The 16,864-nt window shown below is 44.4% G+C and overlaps 1 protein-coding gene across 1 annotated transcript in view; it reads right to left on the bottom strand.

Moving 5' to 3' along the window:
• Positions 1-16,864, bottom strand: part of LOC119972898 (laminin subunit alpha-3-like) — a 412,206-nt gene that overhangs the window by 194,296 nt on the left and 201,046 nt on the right. Inside the window, 3 exon segments of the mRNA XM_038810443.1 lie at positions 542-639; positions 7,446-7,554; positions 8,591-8,754. Of these exon segments, the coding sequence (XP_038666371.1) occupies positions 542-639; positions 7,446-7,554; positions 8,591-8,754 (371 nt within the window).

Here is a 16,864-nt window from a genome sequence, read left to right as displayed (position 1 = left end):
AAGTGCATTTACAGGTAGTCAGTACATTTTAATTTGAAGCATTGCCCACATCCCAAGAATCAAAGAATCACACAGCAGAAAGGGAGGCCATTCAGCCCATTTTGGCTCTTTGAAAGGGCTATCCAATTAGTTCCATTCTCCTTTACACGTATTCTTCAATTCCATTTTGTATGTTACTGTCAAACCTGCTTTCACTGCCCTCTCCGAGTGCGCATTCCACATCATAATCAACAAAAAGTATTTCGACACTCACTCAGTAGGGGCCGATGTTGCCAATTTACCAGACTGGAATGCCCTGCCCTCACACCCTCGGTAGTGGGAACTCTCTGTTCAATTTCTCAGCCTCAATCATGCACTTGCCTGGTTAATTTACATGAATTGATGAAGTGACTTCCTCTTGACCTTGCAACCTTTGGCGAGGTCATAGTGTGCTCATCCTGAGATTGAAGAGGAGTCAGAGTCCCTGGATCTTGCAGCCATTATATATTAATTGTCCCCATTTTGAAATGTGGAACAAGAAAGTTTGTGTGATAAGTTTTACCTCCTGTTTGTGATAGGTCCATGTGAGGCGAGGCAGTGGACTTTGGGTTCCACGTGTTCAATGCTGAATTCTTTAAATGGTATCAGATAAACTTTGTGCTGTTCATGGAAAAGAATAAAATATGCAAAATATTAACACATATCATGTTATCTTAATAACCTGCTTCACAAATCCAAGTCAGTTCAGAAGTACAAATCTGCTATCTTGTCAGGATGTTATTGTGATCCTGGACCCCAACAGAGGCTGAGATACTGGACAGAGCCCCAATAGTTTATTTTAGTTTTGTAAGACTGAGAAAGGATTCCTCGCTCCAGGAGTAATGTCAGAGAAAATAGGGATATGATATGTTAAAACAAACTTTATTACAAACACATTATTAAAATTCTTTAACATCACACCAGAAAATAGCTGACAATTACCTTTAAACAATGTTGATCAATACAGTGGCACCATAACCCTTAACTGCTATCTTTCTTCCCATTCAACAACAAAACCATTTCAGCTCTCAATCCACTTTTAAATACAGTTAGCACTCAGGAATACTTACTGTCTAGAGATGACTCGAATACCCCACTTTTAGAAAGAGCGATCTTTTGAGACTGCTTAAGGAATAAGACCTGACACCTGGTCAGAATAATGTAGAATCTCGGGCTGTATTTCCTCAGAAAACCTTCTCAGCTCCCCTTCCAGCAAAAAAACTAACTCCGAACCGCAGCACCCGACTGCTTCAACCCTGGGCTCCTCCCATTAACTACATCATCTCACCAAACGGAACACAATGGGAATGATTTAACTAAATGCAAACCAAGTCCCACAGCGAGCGCGTTTAGACGCGTGTTTCCCAGCACCCACAGTGCGAGAAACACAACATTCAATGGCACTCGGGTTCAAGAAGGTGCCTCAGCGGGGAACATGGGGCCATGGCTGCACATCGCCCCGTTTTCTGCATTGAGGTGCTCCACTCGCCGGAACGCAGTGTAGCGAGAGATCAGCACTCCTTTTTTAAATGGTGCCCAACCTCTGGAGCCCCTGATGCGCCCCCCCCCCCCCCCCCAAGCCCCAACAAACTATGGGAGGTTTCCCAACACCTCCCCCTCAAAACATCCCAATACCCCTGGCCCAATTGTCACCGTGCAAACAAATACCAGGCTGCCACAGCCAAGATGACTAGGTGGCACTGCCAGATAGCAGGGGCACTTCAAGGTGCCAGGGTGGCACTGCCAGGGCCCAAAGCTGGCATTTTTGCCACGCTGTGGATCAGGCCCAGGGGTACCCGGTGCAAGGGGGTGATGGCTGAGGACCCCGCGTGGGTTTCCTCCGGGTGCTCAGGTTTCCTCCCACTAGTCCCGAAAGACGTGCTGTTAGATAATTTGGACATTGTGAATTCTCCCTCTGTGTACCCGAACAGGCGGCGGAGTGTGCCGACTGGGGGATTTTCACAGTAACTTCATTGCAGTGTTAATGTGGGCCTACTTGTGACAATAATAAAGATTATTATTATTGCAGGCGAGTTGAAATTTTGGGGGCTGCGTGGGGAGGAGGGGGGGGGGGGGTCAAGAGATTTGGATGCCTGATTTCCTTCTGCACTGAGGAGTTCCTGAACCAGAGGTGGTTCAAACCTCGGCGGCGGGAGAGGCCTCCCAGCGGCGGGTCTTTGGCCCATCGCGGGCCAGAGAATGGCCGCAGGGGCTCGCCGCTCGATTTGGCGCGATTCCCGCCCCCGCCAATTCCCGGGTGACGGAGAATTTCTGCCACGGCGGGGGCGGGATTTTCGGCGGCCCCGGGCGATTCTCCGACCCTGCGTGGGGTCGGTGAATTTCGCCCCTGGTCTGTAAATCGCCCCTTTTCTCTCTACTCCCTTTTTAATTAGTGGGGTTACATTTTCCACCCTCCGATCTGTAGGAACTGCTCCAGAGTTTATCAAATTTTGGATATGACCACCAATGCATTCAATATTTCCAGGGCCACCTCCTTTAATATTCTAGGGTGTAGGTTATCAGGCCTTGATGGTTTGTTAATTCCATTAACTTCCCCAGCATCATTTTCTTACAAATACTGATTTCCTTCAATTCCGCCCTCTCACTAGACTTTTGGTTCCCTAATATTTCTGGGAGATTATTTGTGCCCTCTTTTGTGAAGAGGGGATGGCATGGTAGAACAGTGGTTAGCACTGTGGCCTCACAGCATCATGGACCAGAGTCGATTCCAACCTCGGGCGACTGTGTGGAGTTTGCACTTTATTCCCGTGTCACTTGGGTTTCCTCCGGGTGCTCCGGTTTCCTCCCACAGTCCAAAGATGTGCAAGTCAGGTGGATTGGATATGCTGAATTGTCTCTCAGTGGGGTTATAGGGATGGGAAGGGAGATTGGTTAGGGTGTTTGGTGCAGACTTGATGGGCCTCCTTCTGCATTGTAGGGATTCTATGATTCTTGGATGAAATAGAACCAAAGCATGTGTTCAACTATTCTGCCATTTCTTTGTTCCCCATTATAATTCCCTCGGCTTCTGACTGTAATTGATCTCATTTGTCTTTACTAATCTTTTTTTCTTGACACATTTTCAACCATTGCATCCTTCAGCCATTGCCTGGAAAGGTGTTGACTCATGACAATGGGTACTTGGAGCTTCAACAAGTAGACTAAATCTCTTGCACCATGTAAACAAAGAAATGAAAATAAGATATCACTTTTCACGTGAGGACCATGCGCATTGGACTGATGGACATGTTGCGACTGGTCCATAACGTGTGAAGATGGCTGTGATCAACTTGGAACTTGATGGGGTGAATGACATAGCTTCCCTGCGAGAGACCAGACTCATCCAGATGGGATCACCAAAGGAGAACATTCCTCTTTCATTTGTCAGGGGAGGAGTTCAGAGGAATCTATGAGCAAGGTGTAGCTTCACTGTGAGGAATGATAGAACCCACAACAAATGGTTCACTCTGTGCATTATCCATCCATTTCATTTGATTTGATTTATTATTGTCACATGAATTAGTATACAGTGAAAAGTATTGTTTCTTGCATGCTGTACAAACAATGCATACCGTACATAGGGAAGGAAGGAGAGACTGCAGAATATAGTCTTAGAAGCATAGAACAAGAGTAAAAGATAGAATTAGAGAGTATACTGGGCACAGCTTGCAAGAAGTCGCCTCACTCTGGCGTCGTCTTGGAAACATTTGGGCCAGTTAACCTCATAAGTACCTACGTTCCAACACTGTGCTCCACGACAGAGGCAAATATCAATTCTACCAAGACCTTGACTCTCCTATCAGCAGAATTTCTGAGACAGAACATCTTTACCTACCAGGGATTTCAATGCAATTGTGAGTGTAGACCACAAGGCCTGGCCTCCTGCCTCAGACATTATGGCTTGGGAAAGATAAATGAGAATGGACAGAGATCGCTTTAACTTTGCTGCTTCCACAAGCTTTGTGTAACTAACACCTTCTACAGAATAAACCATGTCAAAAGGTGTCCTGGACACAACAAGATCAGAGCATTAACACCAGCTGAATCTCATCATCACCGGACGTGACTGTCTGAACAGCATTCTCAATGCACATAGCTACCACAACACTGACTGTGATCCAGATTTCTCCCAGGGTTCGCATGCAGCTCTTTAAAGTTTTGTTCTCATATCAATGCCAAAGTTAAGAACCAATAATTCCTTGACTCAATTGAGCAGGAGTCACCGGCATTCCAAAACAGACTGAGAAACAAAATGAAACATACTTCAAGACAACATTTTGTTCGCATCCCAAATTTTTGTTAAGATACCGGATGAGAAACCCCAAACAATTTGCGGGAAGAATATGTCACCTCAGGAGTGATGACTCTGACCAGTAGGTATATTTTATGTTAAAACACTTTAATTTAAACATAGAATTAACCACATTAACATAAAAAACTTTACAATTAACAGTTCAACATTTCTTAAATTAAAGAAAAAACAATTTATGCTCCACACCTTCACTGTAAATATTCCAACTATGCAACCTAATACAGTTCAAATGACACTTATAAGTAACGTTAACAAAACAGGTCTACTTTCTGTCCTCTGTGTAGACCTTTTGGAGAGACACTCTTTCAAGAGTAGGTCCGGTACACTTCTGTCTTGCTAGGGGATGGTTTAGCACAGTGGGCTAAACAGCTGGTGTGTAAAGCAGGACAAGGCCAGCAGCGCGGGTTCAATTCCCGTACCAGCCTCCCCGAACAGGCGCCGGAATGTGGCGACTAGGGCTTTTTCACGGCAACTTAATTTGAAGCCTACTTGTGACAATAAGCGATTTTCATTCATTTTCTTCTGTTCAACCTACCAGCTTTTGTCAAAAAACTGCAAACTACGGACAGGCCTGGCTCCTCTCATTAATAACATCATCTGTATCCCACCAAGATGTCCCATGACTTGCTTAGCTAGGACTGAACGCAATCTTGCAAAATTTCTATACCCCAGGGAATTGTCAAAACAATGTCCAATTATGTAAACAAGTAAATGGTTAGAAACCATGGTTGCCTCACTTTTTATGACACCTTAATTGCAGTTTTAGTAGTTTAAACCAGGGCATTTTAAAATAAAACTGCTGCCATGAAGATAACGTATAATATACAACAGTTTCTTACAGTAATCACAATTTATAATACTGCATTCTCAACATACGGGAAGCAAGAGTGGAAAAATGCTCCGCCACTCAATAAGATCCTGGCTGATCTGATTGTTACCTTACCTCAGTTGGCTGGACAGCTGGTTTGTGATGCAGAGCGAGGCCGGCAGCGCAGGTTCAACAATGAGGCTATTCGTGAAGGCTCCGCCTTCTCAACCCTCACCTGAGGTGTGGTGACCCCCAGATTAAATCACCACCAGTCAGCTCTCCCCCTCAAAGGGGAAAACAGCCCATGGTCAGCTGGGACTATGGCAATTTTACTTTTTACTCATTTCATTACATTTCTGCCTACCCTTGATAACCTTTCACCCCCTGGGCCGATCAAGAATTTATCTAGCTCAGTCTTAAAAATATTCAAAGACATTACTTCCACTGCCTGTTGAGGAAGAAAGTTCCAAATACTCAACTCTCAGGAAAAAATTCTCATCTCTGTCTGAAATGGGCAAACCCTTATTTTTAAGAATGGTGGAAGTATCAGAAGAGTAATGCAAGTCTGGAAATTTCTCTCCCAAAATGTCCTCGAGGCTGGGGGGGTCACTGAAAATTTCAAAAAAATATTTTTGTGCGTGAGAGATATTAGGGGTTATGGAACTAAGGTGAGTACATGGAACTAAAATATAATGCAGGACTTTAATTCCCAGGTGGCAGCATGGTGGCACAGTGGTTAGCACTGCTGCATCACAGTGCCAGGGACCCGGGTTCAATTCTGACCTTGGGTGACTGTATAGAGTTTGCACGTACTCCCCGTGTCTACATGGGTTTCCTCCGGGTGCTCCGGTTTCCTCCCACAGTCTAAAGACGTGCAGGTTAGGTGGATTAGCCATGATAAAGATTGCCCCTTAGTGTCCAAACATTAGGTGGGGTTACGGGATAAGTTTGAGTGCTCTCAGAGGGTTGGAGCAGCCTCGATTGGCCTTCTGCCCTGCAGGGATTCTATGGTTCTATAGGGGCAAGTACAGAAGCAAGTGAGCATGGAAGTTCATGTAGCCAGCCACCGTGCCAGTTTACCAGCACCATCCCGCCCTGAGAAAATTTTGCCAACGATGGGACAGAGGTTGACAGAGCTATGCATCTGCAAGGGGCTGGTAACCAATTAGGGGGATTAAATGGGCACTACCCCCCCCCCCCCCCCCCCCCCCGCCCCAAACCCAGCCACAGCCCTCCATCTGTGTTGGTGGGTCTCCCAATGGCCTCCAGTTTTCAGAGCCCACCCGTCATTCTTAACTCCATGGTCAGTTTTCCTTCTAGGCATTAATTGGTCAATTTGGGTAAAACGATTGTCAAGTGACTGCTTCTGACAGCGTGGGACTATCACCCTCATTTGACACAGATACCAGGGTTCCAGCCCAAAGCCTCACCTGCAGATACAGTTACGGTTAAGATAATGATCTAATAGGGCAGCACGGTGGCGCAGTGGGTTAGCCCTGCTGCCTCACGGCAACGAGGTCCCAGGTTCAATCACTGCTCTGGGTCACTGTCCGTGTGGAGTTTGCACATTCTTCCTGTGTTTGCGTGGGTTTCACCCCCACAATCCAAAGATGTGCAGGCTAGGTGGATTGGCCACTCTAAATTGCCCCTTAATTGGAAAAGATGAATTGGGTACTCTAAATTGATTAAAAAAATGTTTTTAAAAAGACAATGATCTAATTGATTGCTGAAAAATGCTTGAGGGGCTGAATGATCAACTCATGCGCATGTGCTAAACCTTTTGAGGTCCTGTATTAAGGAAAATCAATCCATTTCTGGTTCCCCGTTGCTTCTCAGTTTGCAACTGTGTGTTGACGTTGAACGAGTAGACAAAGTAGAATTGACTAAAGAGACAAACACCTTAATTAATATCATGAACAAGACATCACGTGAATGTTTTTTACTCTTGCATTCTGCAATTCCAATCTATTTAGATTTTGGTGCAGGTCTCTAATTAATCAACAAATAAATCGAAGATGGTTCTTTACAGACATTGTGCTGGATAATTATTATCTGGGGATTGTTTTTGTAAAATAATTGTTTGTCAGGAGTCAATTTTCTGAGAGTACCTCGCCATTACCGACGTGTGCTGTTAGCCAAAGTGTTCTAACCGCAGTAACTGCTTATCATGCCCATAGGTTTGGGAAATATATCTTTATCAAGAAAAACAATAAACTTGACAAATGCAGCTTTCTGTAAATGTAGAATCTTGAACAAATACATGGTTTATATCTGTGGTACACACATCACAATGAATGACGTACTTACCAGTAAAAAGCTGACTGATCTTCCTTGTAGAAGGAGGTCAACATTAGAAGGCAGATCAAAAACTGCGACGCGATTCCGTGGATCAATTGCAACACTCCGGCAAAGGAAACTGCAGCAAATTTACAAGAGCAGAATTACATCCTTCATGCATGAAACAATTTCAAATATTTATCTCATTCTTCAGTCCATTCACCCAGAGAGCGATCTCCCCGTGGAACTCGCTACCGTACAAAGCAGTTGAGGCCAAAATGCTGTATTTTCAAGAAGCAGTTAGATATGGCGCTTGGGGTGAAGATGGTTAAGGGATATGGGAGGGGGGAGAGGCAGAATCAGCATATTGAGTTGGATAATCAGAGCAAGCTCGAAGGGCCGAATGGCCTCCTCCTATTTTCTATGTTTCACTGTTTACACTAATTTTATCACTGAAATCCTGATCTTATTTTGCATTGCTGATGATGCACTAACTGGATTTATCACTGCACATGTTTCTCTCTGCACAGACATTGCCTGGTCTGCTGAATATTTCCAGAATTGTCTATATTTATTTCAGATTTCCAGCATCTGCTGTATTTTGCTTTTGTTTATCACGGTATTCCCAGGATCATTTCTTCTGGGTTTAGCCACACTAACTTTATCACTACAGGTTTTCTGACTATATTGTTGGGTTAAGTCAAAGAGAATCAGAGAATCCCGACAGTGCAGAAGGAGGCCATTTGGGCCATTGAGTCTGCACCAACCCTCTGAAAGATCTCTCTACCCAGGCCCACTCCCCCGCCCACTCTGCTCCCCAACCTGTATATCCCTGGATACGAAGGGGCAGTATCTCACGGCCAATCCACCTAACCTGCACGTCTTTGGACTGTGGGAGGAAACCGGAGCACCCGGAGGAAGCCCACGCAGACACGGGGAGAACGTGCAGACTCCGCACAGACAGTGACCCAAGCCGGGAATCGATCCGGGTCCCTGGCGCTGTGAGGCAGCAGTGCTAACCACTGCACCACCCAGTCACGTTGTGCTTTAAACACACTAACTAGCAGTGATTCAGATTTATATTGCCAATGCCAGACATGCTGCATGTCGCCACACCAACTAGGAGTGAGGTATCACTATGTTACCTCAGTCCACCCCGCTGTGTCTAACCATACCTGTATTTGCAGCTGTACAGATTCAATTTCCCTCGTATAGCTGCTCCAAGAGGATGGTGTAGATTCACATTGAGCGTGTGCAGTCTTTCATCTTCATTGGCATATTCAATGACAAGAACATATTGGCCTGGTTCAGGAATCTTAATTCGAAACCGCAGCTGAACCTGAGGGGATGAGTAATTGATGTCAGTGGAAAAGGATCTAAACATTCTTTGTGTGTACATTGGTTCCCTATCTTCAAACACACAGACTGCAATGGCTTTTCTGGAACATCACTGTGTATATTCAGCAATGTGGAGTTCCAAACAGGCTGATGGTACTCCATAACAGTTAACTCACATCTTCACTTTCTATTAGATCTTACAAGATTCTTAAGAATAAACGGCTCTGACAAGAAAACCTGATGGACACTGAGGAGACGGAGGAATTCTTGGGAGTGGAAATGGAATGCACAACTCAAGAAATAAATTATTGCAGCCTTTTAACCGCTGGCAACAATCTGGTCTGTTATTCACATTTTGATATATTGTCCAGACTAATTCCTTTGTATTGTACTGTCTATACTGAGCAAGAGGCCAGCATTGACCCCAAAGGCCCGTTCAGAGTCTGAATTATTGTGTACAAAACGGATCAGACAGAAAACCAACTTCCCATGACTGGGCCAGCACTGTATGTTCTATGTTGAAAAAAACTCCAAGTTCTGATCCACAATGCAGAAGATCCCGCTCAGACACATTGGATTGGATTTGTTTATTGTCACGTGTACCGAGGTACAGATAAAAATATTTTTCTGCGAGCAGCTCAACAGATCATTAAGTACATGGGAAGAAAAGGGAATAAAAGAAAATACATAATAGGGCAACACAAGGTACACAATGTAACTACATAAACACAGGCATCGGATGAAGCATACAGGGTGGAGTGCTAATGAGGTCAGTCCATAAGAGGGTCATTTAGGAGTCTGGGTCTGGAGTCACATGTAGGCCAGATGGGTAAGGACGGCAGCTTTCCTTCCCCAAAGGGCATTAGTGAACCAGATGGGTTTTTAACGACAATCGGCAATGGTTTCATGGTCATCATTAGATTTTTAATTCCAGATTTTTATTGAATTCGAATTTCACCATCTGCAGTGATTTACTCGTTCAGTGACAATATCACTACGCCGGCGCCTCCCTCGCAGGAGTGTATCAGATCATCTTGTGAAAAGAATGAGCGACTTTGAAGGAAGACATATTGACCTTCAATTTCATTTTCCAGAATTATTGCTTGTTACGCACCTGGACTGAGGTAATTATCTTTCGGAATTCTCCTGCTGGGGTCAGTTGATGAGTTGATTAACATCAATGAAAAAATAAACTGATCACCAATTTCTCCCAATTTTATAACTTCAATCCAATTAGTGATCTAAAAGGTCATCTTGGGGTCAACATGACACAAAGATTGTGCAAAGTCTGATTCATCCTCAAATAACTGGTAGAGAGAGGGATAGGATCAGTTGCTATCGGAACCGAGTTGTAACAAAGACCAAATATAATGATTTCACAGTCTTTGCAATATTTAATTGGAGGACATTCTTGCTCATCCAAGACTGAATGTTGGGCAAACGGCATAATGATTCAGAGGCAAAGTGAGATTTGATGAAGTGGAGCTGAGTGTTGTCAGTGTATATGTGGAATCTAATCTTGTCGTCGAGGGGAATCATGTGGATAAGAGATAGTAAGGTGGGGCGGAGGGACACTAGGATAGATTCTTGAGGGAAATCAGAGGTGATTGTGTGGAGCTGGATGTCAGAGTAGAGAGATTGGGTGAGGTTTGTATTGTTAATCCTGCCTGTAGTGATCTATGTATATTAATATACATGATCAATATATGTAATGATCGTACAGGCAATTGAACACTTAGATGTCTCACTGTTAGGACCTATATTACTAGCTTTCCCGCTCTTTCCGTGGTGAGTGTGTATCACGAGTAGAGAGAACAGACATAGGAAAAGGAAAGCTAGAGAGAGAAGTTATAAGTTATTAAGCATTGCATTGTATAATTCAATTAGTTATCTCCACAATGTTTATTATTGTACTAGTTGAGTATTAAGTAAAAAGAACTCACAACATTTACTTATATTGCTCAATAAATTAGTTTATCTTTCCAAGAAGACGACTGGTCATTTCTACAACTCGACTGGTTCAAAAGAGTAATGTATATATTACGCAAGGTAATATCACATGGTACCAAGCTAAATTAAGCTTAAAAGAAAGACAAGTATAGAAGTTTGAACAAAAAAGAAGAAAAATTTGAATCAACTACTCGACTACAGAAGTCATTTGAACTGTGGAACCATCGATGAAAACAGAGTTTTGATGGACAAAGTGCAAGCTGAAAGACATCTAAAGGCCACTGGTAATCTGAATTTAAACTGGAAGTTATTTTAAAAATTTCTACTCTATCTGGAAGCTAGTGATTTAAACGCTGTGTCTGATGCTTTGACGAATCGCTTTGCTTCCAGTAGGAACGCAAGCAATTGAAATTTATAACTCGTTTAATTATGGTGCTGAAGATCAATCGAAGTTTGAACAAATTATCGTGAAATTCGATGACCATTGCAAGGTGCAAACTCATGAAACCAGAGAAAGATTCAGGGCCGGGATTCTCCCCTACCCGGCGGGGCGGGGGGTCCCGGCAGGACGGAGTGGCGTGAACCACTCCGGCGTCGGGCCTCCCCAAACGTGCGGAGAATGGGGCCAAGCCCTCACATTGAGGGGCTAGGCCCGCGCCGGAGTGGCTCTCGCTCCGCCGGCCGGTGCGAACGGCCTTTGGCGCCCCGCCAGCCAGGGCCAAAAGGCCTTTGCCGGCCGGCAGAAGTCCGCACATGCGCCGGTGCGTCAGCGGCTGCTGACGTCAAACCAGCGCATGCGCAGGGGAGGGGGCCTCTTCCGCCCCCGCCATGGTGAATACGGGGGATACTGTTTCAACAGAATGCCCTTTGGAATAGTTTCTGCTTCGGAAATTTTTCATCGTGCAATGGAACAAATGACGGAAAATCGAGAAGGGTGTTCGAGTTTATGTTGATGACATAATCATCTGGTCTACAACACCAGAACACATCAGTCGTCTTGGAGAAGTGTTCAAGAGAATGCACGACTTTGGTTTGAAGCTGAACCAAGGTCAATGTATGTTTGCCGCCTCTTCTTTGAAATTCTTAGGTGACAACATTAGAGCCAATGGTATCAAGCCGGACAAAGACAAAGTACAAGCCATCAAATACCGCAAGACAAGAAGGCTTTCTAGGATTTTTCAACTCTCCAGGGAAGTTCATCAAGAATCTCTCCAGGAGAACAACTGTAGTACAACAGCTGATCAGAAAGAATACTGATTTCATCTGGACTCAGTCATATGAAAGAATGGACTGATCTGAAACAAGCAGTTAATCCAAGCTCCCACCTTATCCTTCTTTGACCCGACCAGGCCCACCAAAATTTCAACGGGTGGGAGTAAAGATGGCACAGGGGTAGTCTCTACTTCAACAAGACCATTTCAATAATTTCGTTCCCATAGCCTACGCATCCAGATCCATGACTGCGACTGAGTATAGGCACGCCCAGATGAAAAGGAGTGTCTGGGATTTGTGACTGGAATTTCCAAGTTCCATGAGTATGTTTAGGGTTTACTCAGGTTTACTGCAGAGACAGACCATCGTCCACTTGTCCACATCATTGAAAAGAATTTCAATGAAATGACACCACGACTACAAAGGCTAATGATGAAATTGGGCAGGTAGGACTTCAATCCCATATACACTCCAGGCCAAAGATTTAGTTATAGCTGACACTCTGTCCAGATCCATCAACACTGATATTCTTCAAGAAGAATCAATCAATGATGTTGATTCGCACCTGCAACTTTTCAGAGAGTTACTTCCAGCCTCTGATTCAAAGCTTCAACAAATTAGAATGGAAACACAGAGAGATGCTGCTTTGACCAAAGTTATACATCATTTCTAACATGGATGGCCTAAAGGTCATTGTCCACAATACCAGAGCATACAGTCTGAACTGACTATCATGGATGGCTGAGACAGGATCGTCATTCCAGACAGCAGGAAGTCAGAAATGCTAACTAGACTTCACGAAGGTCACCTAGGCACCGAGAAATGTAAACGCCGTATCAGGCAATCAATATATTGGCCAGGTATAAATAAAGCTATATCTGCCATGATATCATCATGTCCAACGTGTTGAACACATCAGAGTCAACAATGCAAGGAACCATTGTAACAGCATGACATCATGAAATGAAATGAAAATCGCTTATTGTCACGAGTAGGCTTCAATGAAGTTACTGTGAAAAGCCCCTAGTCGCCACATTCCGGCGCCTGTTCGGGGAGGCTGGTACGGGAATCGAATCGTGCTGCTGGCCTGCTTGGTCTGCTTTAAAAGCCAGCGATTTAGCCGAGTGAGCTAAACCAGCCCCTAACATCATTATGTCACTATGGGTGAAAGTGGGCATCGGTCTCTTTCATTCATTGGGTAAGGATTATATTTTAGTCATTTACTACTTTTCAAATTTCCCAGAAGTCATGAAGTTGAGTGATCTTACATCCAATACTATAATCAAAGCATGCAGAGAAATATTTGCCAGGCATGGTATTCCTCATACCGTCATGTCTGACGATGGCCCATGTTTTTTGAGTTATGAGTGGAAAGAATTCTCAACAACTTACAATTTTGAACACATCACTTCAAATCCTCATTTCCCTCAGTCCAAAGGAAAGGTTGAGAAAGGCGCCCACATAATTTAACAGTTACTAAGCAAACCAAAAGATTCACAATCTGATTTCTATTTAGCACGACTTAATTATAGGTCATCACCTTTATTGTCAGGATTATCTCGAGCTCAGATGTTATTTAACAGGAACATAAGAACAACTCTACCCCAGCTACAGATTCCTGATCAAGAACAACATTTTGCTGTGAAGAAACTTCAGCAACAAAGACTGAAACAAAAAACAGTATTATGATCTACATGCAAAAAGATATGTCAATTCCAACAGAAAATGATATTATTTGATTCAGACTTCCTGAAGGAGGTTGGGTCTGACATTGCTCATATCGTTAGGCAATTCTCTCCAAGATCTTATCTGATTAAAACTTCAGATGGCAACATCTATAGAAGAAATCGTCGTGATTTACTTCAAGTCAAAGATCAAGCACAGATTTTTCCGCATCTTGACTTAAATTGCACAATTTCAAAGCAAATTGAGCAACAACTGAATTCTAATCTGACAAGCAACAAGAACATTAAAACTTCTTCATCACCTTTGACATTAAGACGATTAACAAGGAGAAGAAGACCAAATCAACTGAATGTGAACTTTTACAGTATTCTAGTAATTGCTGCACTAAGTAGTCACTGCATTTCAAATGTTAAATTTTCTTTTAATAGTTGCAAGAAAATGTTAAGAAAAGGGGGATGTAGTGATCTCTGTATATCAATATACATGGGGCGCGATTCTCCGCTCCCCACGTCGGGTGGGAGAATCGCGGGAGGGCCGCTCTGGCACCCCCCGCGATTCTCCCACTCCCGCTCGGAGAATCGCCGCTCGCCGTTTTCCCGGCGACTCTACAGCCCGGATGGGCCGAGCGGCCTGACAACCCCGACACCTGGTCGCTGCCGGCGTGAACAGCGCGCGAAAGGTGAGTTTGGGGCCTGTGGGGGGCGGAGAGGGGATTGAGCACCACAGCCATGTTCGGGAGGGGACTGGCCCGCGATCGGTGCCCACCGATCGTTGGGCTGGCGTCTCCAAGAGACGCGCTCTTTCCCCTCCGCCGCCCCGCAAGATCAAGCCGCCACGCCTTGCGGGGCAGCGGAGGGGAAGACAGCAACCGCACATGCGCGGGTTGGAGCCGGCCAACCTGCGCATGCGCGGCTGACATCATTAGGCGCCGCCGGCCACGTCATTCTCGGTGCACCGCTGGCGTCAAGGCCCGGCGGCTGAGTTTTACGAAACGTCGCTCCTAGCCCCCCCGGGGTGGGGGGGGGGGGGAGAGAATAGGGGGCGAGGAGCAGCCTCCGACGCCGTCGTGGAGAATTCCGCCCATGATCAATATATGTAGTACAGGCAATTGAACACTTAGATGTCTCACTGTATATTAATAGCTTTCCTGCTCTTTCTGTGGTGAGTGTGTATCAGGAGTAGAGAGAGAACGCTAGAGAGAAGAAGTTATAAGTTATCAAAGCATTGTATTGTATAATTTAATTAGTTATCTCTACAATTGTTTCTTTATTGTACTAGTTGAGTATTAAGTAAAAGAATTCACAATATTTATTTATATTACTCAATAATTAGTTTATCGTTACAAGAAGACTTGCTCATTTCTATAACTCGGCTGGTTTAAAAGAGTAATATATATATTACACAAGGTAATATAACACTGCCAATGATGTCAGGTAAGTCCAAAGGATGAAGTGGGATTGTCTGCTGTGATCACCGGATGTGACTGTGATAAGGGCTATTTCGGTGCTGTGGCAGAGGCAGAAACCTCTTTTGCGAGATTCAAGTGAGAAGCTGCAGGTGTTGCAAATATAAAGTTTAAAAAAGGTAAAGTCGCCATAGTCCCAGATGACGATAGGCTGGTTTCTCCTTTGAGTGATTTATCTTTAGGGTCACCACACCTCAGGCCTTCATGAATACCCTCAGCCAGTATGCACTGCTGGCCTCGCTCAGCATCACAGACCAGCTGTGTAGCCAACTGAGCTAAAACCGGCCGCCTTTGTTATAAACCTTGTCAACCACCAACCTGACTACCCTGTTCCACTCTCCAAGGATCGGTGTAACATCACCCCAGGGTGATGGGCCTGTGTCAGCAGGTCAATATACAAGGCAGGAGAGTGTTGATATCTAGCTGTCAGGTCATCTCCAGTGCTCCGCAGGTTAAGTGCAGGCACGCCTGCTGTAAAGATCAATGTGACAAGGACAAAAAATGACCAGGAATTCAAAAATATTCCAACTTTTCTTGTGGGTTTCCTGCCAAACACTGAACTGTGTTGGTACCTGGAGGGACAATGAGAAAGCTATGACTTCACAACTTTGACTCTATGGTTGGGAAATGATACAATAGGATAGTGGTTATGTTACCGCACTAACTTTCCAGAGACTGGCACTAACAATCTTCAAGAAATGGGTTCAAATTCCACCACAGTACAGCTGGGGAATTAAAAATTCCATTGATTGAATAAATCTGGGACAAAAATCTAGGATCAGTAACCGAGATCGTGAAACTAGTCAAAAGAAAAGGATGCAGTCATGGGGTACAGGCAACGAAAAACAGATGAAGCACTTGAAGAATACAAGGAAAGTAGAAAAAGAGCTCAAGCAGGGAGTCGGGAGGGCAAAAAGGGGTCACAAAATGTCCTTGGTAGACAGGATTAAGGAGAATCCCTAGGCATTTTATACGTATATTCGAACAGGAGGGTAGCTTGAGAAAGAGTTGGTCCACTCAAGGACAAAGGAGGGAAATTTTGAATGAACTAACGGAAGTAGGCGAGATCCATTAATGAGTGTTTTGCATCGGCATTCACAGAGGGGAGGGGACACATTGATTGTGGTGTCCCAGAGGGATATGTAAAGACTTTAGAACAGGTCGTTATTGTGAGGGAGGATGTTGTTAGGTGCGTTAAAAAAGCATTAAGGTAGACAAATCTCCAGGGCCAGATGACATCTATCTGAGATTACTCAGGGAGACATGAGATGAAATCGCTGGGCCTCTAACAGAATCTTTGTTTCCTCGTTAGCCACAGGTGAGGTCCCAGAGGATTGGAGGATAGCCAATGTTTCCCCCTTGTGTATGAAGGGTTGCAAGGATAACCTGGGTAATTATAGGCCAGTGAGCTCGACGTCAGTGATAGTGAAATTGTTGGAAAAGATTCTCAGAGAAAGGATCTATGCACATTTGGAATGGAATGATCTTATTAGCGACAGACATAAATGGTTTTTGTACGAGGGATGGTCACTAATTTAATTGAGTTTTTTGAAGAGGTGACAAAAAATGATTGACAAGGTAAGAGCTGGGGACTGTTGTCTCCATGGACTTTAGTAAAGCATTGACAAGGTCCCTCCTGGCAGGCTGGTGCAAAAGATTAAATCACACGGGGTCAGGGGTGAATGAGCTGGATGAATTCAGAACTGGCTTGGCCATAGAAGACAGAAGGTAACAGTGGAAGGGTGTTTTTCCGAATGGAGGTCTGTAATTAGTGGTGTTCCGCAGGGATCGATACTGG

Source organism: Scyliorhinus canicula, chromosome 10 (genome assembly GCF_902713615.1).
Source record: "Scyliorhinus canicula chromosome 10, sScyCan1.1, whole genome shotgun sequence".
Classification (NCBI taxonomy): Eukaryota; Metazoa; Chordata; class Chondrichthyes; order Carcharhiniformes; family Scyliorhinidae; genus Scyliorhinus; species Scyliorhinus canicula.
The sequence above is the reverse complement of the archived record's forward strand: the minus strand, read 5'-3'. Positions and strand labels throughout refer to the sequence as shown.